The 12,009-nt window shown below is 41.0% G+C and overlaps 2 protein-coding genes across 2 annotated transcripts; one reads left to right on the top strand and one right to left on the bottom strand.

Annotated features, from left to right (window-relative positions):
- The first annotated feature begins 165 nt into the window (after positions 1–165).
- Positions 166–8,150, top strand: pelo (pelota mRNA surveillance and ribosome rescue factor). Its single transcript, XM_030400068.1, has 13 exons — positions 166–408; positions 899–991; positions 1,689–1,839; positions 2,337–2,427; positions 3,271–3,434; positions 3,711–3,771; positions 4,044–4,205; positions 4,286–4,332; positions 4,431–4,504; positions 4,608–4,679; positions 5,016–5,090; positions 5,186–5,217; positions 7,625–8,150. Exons 1-13 carry the CDS (start codon positions 368–370, stop codon positions 7,717–7,719), a joined length of 1,158 nt encoding a protein of 385 aa, XP_030255928.1. The 5' UTR covers positions 166–367; the 3' UTR covers positions 7,720–8,150.
- An 81-nt stretch (positions 8,151–8,231) lies between these two features.
- Positions 8,232–11,297, bottom strand: LOC115571048 (progestin and adipoQ receptor family member 4). The gene is given in 4 exon segments (XM_075488158.1): positions 8,232–9,020; positions 9,898–10,015; positions 10,017–10,117; positions 10,975–11,297. Coding segments are annotated over 4 exon segments (819 nt in total). The 5' UTR covers positions 11,141–11,297; the 3' UTR covers positions 8,232–8,586.
- Positions 11,298–12,009: the final 712 nt, after the last annotated feature.

Here is a 12,009-nt window from a genome sequence, read left to right on the forward strand (position 1 = left end):
CTTTCTCGGATATATCTCACGTTTTGCTGGCTGTAAATGGAATATTTTATCAAACAATGCAACAACAACCGAGTTTGTCCACATTTACGCAAACATTCGCCTTTGTATCCCTCTGTATGTGTTGCGCAGTAAAGCGACACCCACGGAAGTGACCAAGATGGGAAGAATTGACGACGTATTTTGGCATGACGCAATGTCCTAGCGCCTGGCAACACGCACCGAGTGATTCATTCCGAAGTTGAGACATGGCTTAGCTCGCTAGTTTGCTAATTTACTAAAATAAACATGACTCTAAGTCGGAACGACGTTAACCTATCCACTATACGCTAATATAATTCTATTGTTTGTGTCATACAACCGTCCGACCATGAAGTTGCTCCATAAAGACATTGAAAAAGACAATGCCGGGTGAGTGATTGACGATAGCTGATGTTAGCAAGCTAACCAGCATGCTAGGTTACAGCTGACTGTACATGTGCCAACTTGATCCAAAATGTCCATAGTTACATTAATCTGTAACAACAGGGAAACGGAAGGTTTTGTTTAATGCTAAATAGTCCCTTTTGTGATCAATGTGTAACAACACAGGACACTAAATATAACCATATGTAAATAGAAAAGCACTCAGGCATTGTGGACATAGATTTCGCCCTAATGAGGGAGCATACTACGCCTCAGGTAGTAAACAAGACGACCCCCGATTGTGTTACTGATTTACCCTCCATTATTACCGAAGCAGCTCGGATCGTCTGCGTCATTGCACCATCTGTGTCGAAATAGCTTTAAGAGCGTAGCTGCAGCTTCATTTTTTGATAAGAAAACCACACCAGATCTATTCTCACTTAACACAGCTGTCACCATGTCAGAAGCTGACTTTTTGATTGCTATATTTCTTCAGTCAGGTGACTCTGATGCCAGAGGAGGCAGAGGATATGTGGCACACCTACAACCTGCTGCAAGTGGGGGACAGCTTGAGAGCATCCACCATAAGGTAAACACGAACGTCTTTCATGAAAGGTGATCACTGAAGCCTTGTAGAGCATCTGACAGTTTCCCAGCCCCATGGAGAAAGAGATCCATTTGCGGACGAGGATTCAAATCTGTAGCGTTGCACTGTATGCACTTCTGTAGTATTGACGCTAGGTTTTGTTTCCATCCATATTCATAACAATCATTGGTCAGACTTCATACACACCCAAAGCAGTCAGTGCAGCAAGCCACACTGGTTGACTTTGTAGTAACATCACTTTTTGTTTTATGTGTTATTTCTGTCTGTCTTTGGAAAGACAGCGCCAATGTACATTTATTGAGTTAGTAAAGAATATATTTATGTATTAATTCTTGTCTAACTTTCACAACGAACTCAATAACCACAGATACAATCTTGTTTTTAACAAAAAGCTCTCAAGAACTCTTATTTTATAGTTGAAGCTCAAATGTAGCCCATACTAAATCAAGTGTGGAGTGTTTCCAATACCTTAGAAAAGCTCTTACGCAGGCCAGCGTCCAGTTAAGCTTTGCTAAAGATTTGTTTATAAAAGCAACTCTATGTTTGTAAATGATTTTGCTTGTTGTTTTAGGTTTCCAACGTTTTTGCTCACTCTTTCCAACGGTTTATCACTCAGTGTTTTGGCCTCAAAAACACACACATAAGTTGCAACCAATGTCCCTCTCCCCTCTTGCCACAGGAAGGTGCAGACAGAGTCCACAACTGGAAGTGTGGGAAGCTCCAGAGTTCGGACTACTCTGACTTTGTGTGTGGAGACCATCGACTTTGACTCCCAGGCCTGCCAGCTGAGAGTAAAGGGCACTAACTTAGAGGAGAACCAGTATGTCAAGGTCTGAGTTGCAGTCATGTTGCTTTTTTTGAGCATTGACGTTGTAAAGTGAGGGTAAAGCGACTAGAGTAATAACATCAAGAAAGTAAAGATTGAAGTTAAGGTTTTAGGAGCAATTGGAGATTGTTATACATGTATGTTGTGTCTGAAAAAGGAGTCAGATTCATTCTCCAGTTGTGAAGTTACACTAACCAAAACGTATAACCATTTGTTTTTTAGGTTTTCATATTTTCAGTCAAGAGACGCAAAGTGCTTTTAACTGGGCTGAGGATTGTGTAAAGTTAGCATATACTATAAATTGTCTTTATATGTTAATTGAACGTAAGCAGAATCACATGTTAAGAATAACAGCTGTGTCATTTAATCTTTCCCTGTACAAATATCCGAATATTCTTTTATGCTGCAGTTTTCTGTCACTGGCCAACATTCAGTGTGTCTTAATATTTACTCTGGCTGTGATTCATAGTAGTTGATTATGTCCTGTTCTTCTCTCATCAGATGGGGGCTTACCACACTATTGAGCTTGAGCTCAACAGAAAGTTCACGCTGGCTAAAAAGAGCTGGGACAGCATCGTGCTGGATAGAATCGGTAAGCAGGTGCCCCTCTGTATATTTTACTGAGATTTCAATGTGTTCTATTCAGATCTTCGGAACAATCACAGCTGAAAATATCACTTAGTCTCATTCTTGTGTTTGGCTCATTCAAGCTCACACTTCCCACATGCACGGCAACCAGGACTTGTAAACAGTAATCAGATAGACTCACAAGTATCTTGTTTACCAGACAGAATTTCATGGGCTTTAGTAACTGCACGCTCAGCTGCCAGATCTCACAATCCTTTTCCTTATACCCATAAAATTGCATGTAATTTCTTGTATTTGCTCACACACCTAACAGATGACCAGTAGTTCTCTTGAATACAGTTACTTGATGAGCACCCAAGTGTGAATAACATTTTTCTCTTTGGGCCAAATGAACCAAACCATATAAACAAGTTCCAAGACAGGGCGTACAAAAGTTAAAAATTGCTTACAGATGTTCAGGAGTTAAGATCACCTTAAAGGTTAACAGCTGTTTAGAGAAGTTTACACACACGTTACATAAAATGCAGATAGCTTGGTTATGTATTTATAATACCCACAAAGAGAGACTGTTGCCATGGGAACACTCTAGGGAGAAACAGGAGGGAAGTTCTTAGATGACAGATGGGGTTCATGCATTTGAGTCATTGCTGCTATAATTTTCACCACAATAACTAGAATTTAAGTGGCAGGGCTTTAGCAATGAGCCAAACCAACAACAGGCATTAAGTAAATTGTAAAAACATGTATTAATAGTAGAAGTGAAACTGTAATAACACATTTTTTTGGCGAACTTCTTAAAGTACCCACTATCTCAGGTGGTCATTTATTGTTGCCTTGTCCCCTTTAGAGCAGGCATGTGATGCAACCCAGAAGGCAGATGTTGCAGCTGTGGTAATGCAGGAGGGTCTGGCCAACGTGGTGCTGGTGACCCCGGCCATGACTCTGCTGCGTGCAAAAGTGGAGGTCACCATTCCTCGCAAGAGGAGGGGAAGCTGCACTCAGCATGAGAAGGTAGGTCAGCTTTCTGTGACTGCACGTTTGTAATGATGGTGCTGAGTGAATGATGGGCAAACTGTAGTATATCCTTCATGTATAATTAAAAAAAAAAAAGTAAACATTATCTTAGGCCTTCTTCTGACCTGGTATTCACATCTGTTTGGGCCAGATCTGAACAGGGCCTAGTGTTTGGCAAATACAGTAACAGCATGTCGGACTTTCTCAGTATTGGTACCTGGAGTATTTGTCATACAGGCCGATTTATCAGACTATCTTTGTCTCTGTTCACAGGCACTGGAGAGGTTCTATGAGGCCGTAATGCAGGCAATTCTCCGCCACATCAATTTTGATGGTAGTGCTTCTTTATAGACACTGATACACACACACCGCCCACACTTACACACGCACAGACCTACAGTGTGTTCCTGCTTTGTGTCTCCCTTTTTATTTTGTTGTTCCTTTGTGAGCCTCTCATTTACTGCACTTCATGTCATTTTAATGGCACCACTGTAGTTTATTATCACAGCCACATAATCTTAGCTTGTTCTCGTTTTTTGGTTTCAGTTTCTGTAAATTAAAAATTAGTAAAGTAGATATTGATTTCTCTTCCTTGCTTCCTTCTAGTGGTTAAGTGCATCTTGGTTGCCAGTCCAGGTTTTGTGAAGGACCAGTTCATCACTTACCTCTATAAAGAGGCGGTGCGACAGGACAACAAGATCCTGCTGGAGAATCGTCCCAAATTCATGCTGGTCCACTCGTCATCAGGTCACAAGTACTCACTCAAAGGTACGATCTGGTAGACTCTGCGAACAAAACGATCATCTCACCACATCAAAACTCATGGGAAATGCTTGATGTTTTTGCAGAAATCCTTTCTGATCCCACTGTGACAAGTAGGCTGTCTGATACCAAGGTAACTATGCATCCTTGTTTTATTCATCATCTTGTAAACAAATGCTCTCAGGTTTTAAAAAAAAAGGTTACTATCTGGCATTTATATATCACCTTCAGGCAGCAGGAGAGGTGAAAGCCCTTGAAGATTTCTATAAGATGCTCCAGCATGAGCCTGACAGAGCCTTCTATGGGTGAGTGATGATGGACGTCAGCAGCCAGGAGTCCTCAGTCATTCAAACTGATACCCAATTTACACTGATAACCAACCACCTTTGTATCTTTGCTTTCTAACAGAGTGGCTCATGTGGAGAAGGCTGCCGACGCCCTCGCCATCGATACCTTGTTGATAAGCGATAAGCTGTTCAGGTACATACTGACATGCACTGTCTGTTTCTGGCACAGATCTCTACGTTATCTCCTGTATTTCCAATTAACAGTGCAGGTGAAGGTTTGTTTTAACAGAAAGAATCACTGGGTAAACTACTGCGGAAATTAATGTATCGCAACCTACCAACATTTTCAACAATTTTCTCCTTGATTGTTTTAACTTTTATATGAGCTAAAACTCAAAATCTGCCATCAGAATACTTTAAAATGACATGAGAATCTCTTGAAAGGGATTGCTAGTGATGTAAACACACAGTCAAAAACAATCAAATCTGCCCCTTAATGAATGTTCTTCGTCTCCACTTGTACGTCCAGACATCAGGATGTCCCCACAAGGAGTCGTTACGTTCGGTTGGTCGACAATGTGAGAGACAATGGCGGCAATGTCAGGTACCAGTTATCTTTTTTAAAAAGAAAGTGTTTACATTTACCAAGATCTGGCAGAATATCTAATGAGATTTTTTCTTTTTTATCTTTTCTTGCAGAATATTTTCAAGCCTTCATGTGTCTGGTGAACGTAAGTTATAAAACCACTCATATTATTATTAAAGGGATATTCCGGTGTAAGTTTAATCCATGTTCTAACACACCGTGACAACGATTAGGCCCCCCCCCCCTCGAGAGATAAAGTTAGCAGACCGCTAGCTAACATAGTTTTAGCAACCTCAGAAACGACCGCACGACAACAATACATTGCAGTAAATGGGTCCAAATATAAAACCGCCATCAAAAAGCCACAAATAATGCTCAGATGCACAATGCACATTAGAAACAGGGTCCCAGTACATATTTGTGTTATCTGAGCATTATTTGTGGCTTTTTGATGGCGGTTTTATATTTCAACCCATTTACTGCAATGTATTGTTGTCCTGCGGTCGTTTCTGAGGATGCTAAAACTACGTTAGCTAGCGGTCTGCAAACTTTATCTCTCAAGAGGGAGTCAAACACAGTTTCATGGTGTGTTAGACCATTGGTTCCCAACCTTTTTTCCTTGAAGCCCCCCTTGCCTGTGTCCAAGACAAGCCAGGCCCCCCCAACCCGCATACACTAAAAGAATAAAGTGGTTAATTACAAACTTTTATTTGCAAAAATAAACAACAGCTATATTCTCCTAGTTTTACAATGTATATAGATACATTTCTTCCTTTTTGTGTCATCAGGTGTATCACACACAAACACACACACACACACACACACACACACACACACACACACACACGACCAGAATAGGCCTACCTCATTGGGGTGTTGGTAATAAATAGCTTAATGAATTTAAATATGGACCAAGAAATATGTTTCAATTTGGATTATAGAGAGTTTTGATTGGGTGTGTTACTGGGATTTTATGCAGTCCAGGGTATAATTGGCCATTTTGACTATTTTTGATTTTACCATTATATTTCACCTTAGAAACTATTTACCTTGCCTTGTTTGGTGTCATTATTCTCAGCACAACTTCACATGTGTGACTGTACAGTTATTTTTTCATTTTGACACACATCTCCACAACTTCCTCCTGTCCCCCAGCAACCAAATCATGTGTCTTGCCATGTAATTTTGTGACTGGCTGGTGTGGTGCCTTTTTCCACCAATAGGAACGTGTTTTTTCGCTTGCAAACTTTTCCTGCTTGCCGACACAAATATCCCTTTAATTCTACACTAAAAAGACAGGTGGAAGTTTTTTTATAAACACATGCGTACCTAAAGTATTTATTCGACCAAAATTAAATAGTTTTATTGATGAAGGGTACTCAAATGTAAGAATATTTACATTCACTGTTCCTAACCTCAAACATGCGTCTGGGGCGCCGTTTAGGTCAGTGGGTAGAGCGGGCGTCCCATGTACAGAGGCTTTGTCCTGCTGCAGCGGCTCCCGGGTTTGAGTCCTGGCCTGGAGCCCTTTGCTGCGTGTCACTGCACCTCTCTCTCAACCTGTTTCCTGTCTTCAACTGTCCTGTCAATAAAAAAGCCAAAGGCCAAAAAAAAAAACCAAAAAACATATGTTGTAGAAGCTTACTAGAGCTGTAGTATTTAGCTTTTTTTATGCATGTCTGGTTATTCTGTCTAAACCTGGTTATTTCTGCATAGTTGTAGATATACATACAGTAAGCTATACCAAATATTATTAGTATAATATTATTTGTAGAACTAGATTCCAGTGTTTGCTGTGCAGGATTTTTAATGATTTGTGTGATTCAAAAAAGACGGATGTAGCGATTTTTTGAAATTATCTGATGAATTATATTTGTTTAATCCATTTCAACATCTGTATTAGGGCTGGACAATATATCTATATTATATAATTATCGTGATATTTGACTATATATTGTCTTTTTTACATTTGGCATATATTTATATTGTGATACAGCATAAATTATGTCTTTTCCTCTACTTAAAGGCGACAAGTGTTGAAGTGATGTAACTTTCTGAACTTACCATACCTCTACTTGTTCTATAGCCTTTACCTTTACCCAGTCAGTCATTATATCTAGAGACTTCACTGACTTCTTTACTACTTATTGCTTCAAATGCATGTATTTACATCCTGAGACTCTTTAATTGCCCCATGGTACTGCTGGTGGCAAAAAATTCCACAGGGTGTCTATACATCAGTGCAACTCTGTAGGGTAATTCTGCTGAAACTGTAATGACCGCTATAGGTTAAATAAGGTCAACATACTTCCAGTTCTGCTCTGTAAATGTTTGACTGTGACTGTAAGAGGAATTCATTGGTGTTATTTGAGCACACCACACTCACCACACATTGACCTTCCCCTTTTCAGATGACTTCCTCAGTTTATAAAGTGGAGAATGGACAGAAACAGTTCCTGTACTACAAGTTTGTGTCTAGCACTTCTGTAATCAGCCTGAAGTACTGACTGTGTACTGTCACCTTTTTGATGTATCCTTGACTGTCTCCTCAGAGCTGACTCAGCTGAGCGGAGTGGCTGCCATCTTGCGGTTTCCCATTGCTGACCTATCAGATGCTGAGGAGGAGAGCAGCTCGGACGAAGACTGATCTACAGAAAAGGACTAGAGAGCTCTCATTGGGTGAAAAGTCGCCCAGTGTTGCAGATCACACAAGAATGCATTGACTCAGTGCGTTGTTAAACAATAACTCTGCTGGTATTCCACCTCTGCAACATCCACACCTCCTTAAAATCTAATCTACACAGCTGCTTTCTTTAAGTGGCCATCATTTCAAGGAATCTGATGCAGTTTTTGGAGCTTTGATGCTTTTGGTTTGAAGGTGACAGTGTCTTTGGAAGGTGCAGGTGAAGTAAATGCTAGAAAGCACCAAGTTCATGTGATTGCCAATGAAAAGGAATGTACCATTTGTTGCCAAGTCCAAACGAAAACAGTGACATTTAGCAATAGAACAAAACAGTTTTCTTTCCGATTGTATATACAATTTAGTTTTCTTGCAATTAAACAGAAGCACTCAACCACTTTTGTTGTACCACTTTCGTTGTGTCACTTATATGGGCGGTTTTCATCGCATGTGAATGAAACACAAGTCTGACCGAGATATGAAAATATATAATTTATTACATACAATAATATAACTATTTTAGTTATGGGCAATATGGCCCAAAACTACTGCATTTCAACAAACTAAAAATCAAGTATGCTCAGGATTTTTAATTTAATATAGTGATATCTGAATTCCACAGTTACAACACTGTAAGTTCCTCTTTATTCTGCTCTGGCAAAATGTCACATTGCAAACTTCCCTCTGCAAAGCATTTTAGCAGCTAGATCTAAAGTGCATTTTCAAACATTTCTTCTCTTTATACTTTTATACCCCTCCTGCCCCATCAAATCCTAAATCTCATCTCTATCAGCAATCGGTGCTCATCCATGTATGTACCAGATACACTTCTGATCACTCAGTAGGACACTGGTAGCTCTTAATCCAGGCTAAATCCTCCAGTGTGCCCCAATGCAGGTAGATAATTGCACATATAACCATGACATGCATTATCTGGTGGCTGTTGCCCCAGTTGTCAAACAGGCCCGGGGAGAAGCGCTCAGGAATCTGTATGATGTTGACCACGCCCCCCAGGACAGCCAGTGAGTCCATGATGACGAAGAGGCGCAGGGAGTCGGGGCTGCCCACCCCGCTTCCATATACCCGGAACAGGAAGAGGCTGAAGCGGAACAGGGCCTGCCAGGCGAAAGCCCGCAGGCGCAGGACATTAGTGCGGGCTGTGGTGGCAGAGTAGATACCGTAGGCTGACAGGAGGATGTAGGCCAGCAAGGCAATCGTTCGCACAGCTGGGTAGCAAAGAAGGGTGATGTGGATGATGGGAAGTGCCCCTAGTAACAAGAGAGAAGAGATGCCAATTATTGATAAGGTCATTAAAACTAATGTATTGTTGACTTAGTTGGTGGTGTAGACTTGAGAGTTATACTGCCGTCTGCTGTACTTAGGCTCGAATGTTATGAGGTGTTATTAAGGTGTTAATACTCCTTAAAGACTTGAAGACAAAATATACTGTTGAGCAAGTCTTAACTTCTGACCTCGTAAAGTCTCAAATTTACTGTAAACAGTATCTAATTAGCTTAGCTTAGCATAAAGAAATGAAATGGGAAAACAACTAACACAAGTCTGTACAAAATAACTGGATGTTGAACTAGTTTGAAGCTGAAAGCAGTGACTTTGTGGAGTCTCCACTGGTTGTTTCTCAATAGTGATATTTAGAGGTGCTGGCATGGGGATTTCAGCTTTGGACTGAGCAAGCTAGCTGTTTCCCCTCGTTCCAGTCATTATGTTAAGCTAAGCTAAACGTCTCCTAACTGCAGCTTCACGTTGAACGGACAGTTGAGAGTTGTATTGACCTTCTCATCGAACTCTAGCGAAGGGAATAAGGATTTTTCCCAAAGTGTTTCACTGAAGATGTCTTTGAATGTCCAAATAAGTTTTTCATGGTAAGCATTTCAGAGACGTGAAAGATTTGTAGGCTAATTTGCTCATGAAAACCTGAGACTTTTACTTGGACCTGACCAAAAGACCTTTTGACTTCAACTCCATATGTTGATGAAGACTGAAATGAAGTCTTCAAAGTGCTGAAAAAGTTTGTAAGTGGATCTTTAGTGAAGTTACTGTAAGATTAGAACTTAAAATGTTGCTCTTAGTGAGAAATCCAAGAAGTCAGTTTGAAGACAGCAGAGCCGGTCGACATCCACAACCTACCCAGGGTGTTAACTAGGCAGACCCCAAACATGTCCAGGGACAGCAGGTTGTCGTACACATGTTCTCCCCCGACGTGGTTCATGAACACATGGTAGACCACTGAGCCCACAGTGGGGACAGAGGCATGCCAGGTAGTGGACCACACAGATCCACATGCTGTCCACCTCCATCCAGGGGATACTAAAAGGCAGCAGCACCAAGAAAAGGAAAAAAGGGATGCCTGAGGTGACCGAAAGATTAGGAGTTGGAAGGATGGAAAGGATAAAAGAGAAATGTATTATTTAGGTTAGTGACATCTGTTTTGTATGGTGAGCAGAGTACAAAATGAGGAATTTAGTTTTCTGTGAGTGGTTCCTGTGTTTCTTTACTGGAACTACGTGAAATATATGGCTTTATGTGTGTAGAAACCGGAGCAACACGCTGAAGCTAATACCCTTCACTTCCCCCAAGTAAGAGTGTTAGTCTTAATGAACTTATAGCCAAGGTGAACATGGAGCTTGAAGAAGAAGATACCCTCAGAAGATCAAAGCTGTGTGTGCTTTAGGTCATGCACAGTTAAATTAACATGTTTACTCATGTTTGCCAAGCTAAAGACAGGCCTGCCTCTCTAATTCTTTCTCTAATACACAATTATTATCTATTTATAACATTGACATATTTTCATAATTCTGCACTGGATCTTTGCAGGATGCTTGCCCCATAATGAATATGGGCATTTACAGCTGAAAACTCTCATCACGCAGACACCTTTAAAGACCTTGTTAACAACAGGATATTTCCAGGACAGGGATTCCCAGGGCAGATTACAGATAATACCCCATATCCTCATTACACACTTGCCAAGTTTGCTTGTAACTGGCCATAAGTGAGAGTCGTGGACATCTGTCTCCTGTTCTGTTTGTACGCTCTCCCTATCGATACAAGGTGGGCAACATTTGCTCTGTGTATTTTAAATGTAAAGATATATTATAATGCAGTTAAAAACATTTTGACAATTTTGACATTTTAACTTCTTCTTGCAAGATGAAGAAGAGCAGTTAAAAGCACATGCAATGCACAGTTAATTTCCAGACTTACCATGGGTGTAAATGTTCCCCAGCTCATTGTGCATGTAGAAGAGGCTCCTGAGGCACTCCTGAGCAGTGGACACCGGCCGGTAGCCTGTCAGGACATATTTGTTGAACTGGAGGTGTTCAGGAGTCTTTGCCAAGTCCAACAGCCGCGGTCCTTTGTAAAGCACCATCACAACTGCCTGCAGCCAATGCCCTTACATTTAGTTTGTTGACACCGCAGGTTCCTCACCATTTACATCCTACATGAGGCCACACTAATGACTCCGAGGCACAGTCATGGCCACGACCAGCTGGAAATTCTGGTACTTGAACCCATCATCGGACAGGTGTAATTCCAAGCGAGCAACCTGTTGAGCTGGCAAAGTGGCATGCTTTCAGTCGGGCCAATCAGCATAGGGTTCTTATCCCTAATCTGGGGTAATCCCTCACAAAAAGCCATGTGCGCTACAGCAGCTGCTCCTTGTCATGGCTCATAACTGACTCACACCTCAACTTCATGTTGAACATGCATCAGTTCTGTTTCCTTTATTACAGACATGTTCCTATTCCACATGCTCTTAGGTCAGAGTGCTGCAATCAGGCTGGTCTGGGGATTAAAGCACTTTAATAAAATGGATTCTCTGGTGCTGATCATTAATTTATTGAACAGATTAAACGGCAACTCCACCAATTTTACACATTTAAGTGTGTTCACAGGTCTTGGGGAAGTAAAAAAGTAGTATAAATCCTTTTGTGGCTCCCGAGGAAGCTGCACGTAATCTGATAAATAGCCTCCAGTGATGTCACTTAGAGAATGGGAAATTGCATTGTGGGTAACGTAGTCACACGATTTTGTTCTGCTGTATCGATTTTGATAACTTGTTTTTAAACTACCCTCATGAGTCAAGTAGTATTAGAGCAGGGTAATGTTTGATGAGTGGACTGCTTCTCAAAACCTAAAGCCAATATTACCCACAATGCAATGTAGCCACTGAGCAACATCATTGGAGGTTATTTATGAGATCACATGCAGCCTCTTCTGGAGCCACAAAATGTTTTA

This window comes from Sparus aurata, chromosome 20 (assembly GCF_900880675.1).
Source record: "Sparus aurata chromosome 20, fSpaAur1.1, whole genome shotgun sequence".
Classification (NCBI taxonomy): domain Eukaryota; kingdom Metazoa; phylum Chordata; class Actinopteri; order Spariformes; family Sparidae; genus Sparus; species Sparus aurata.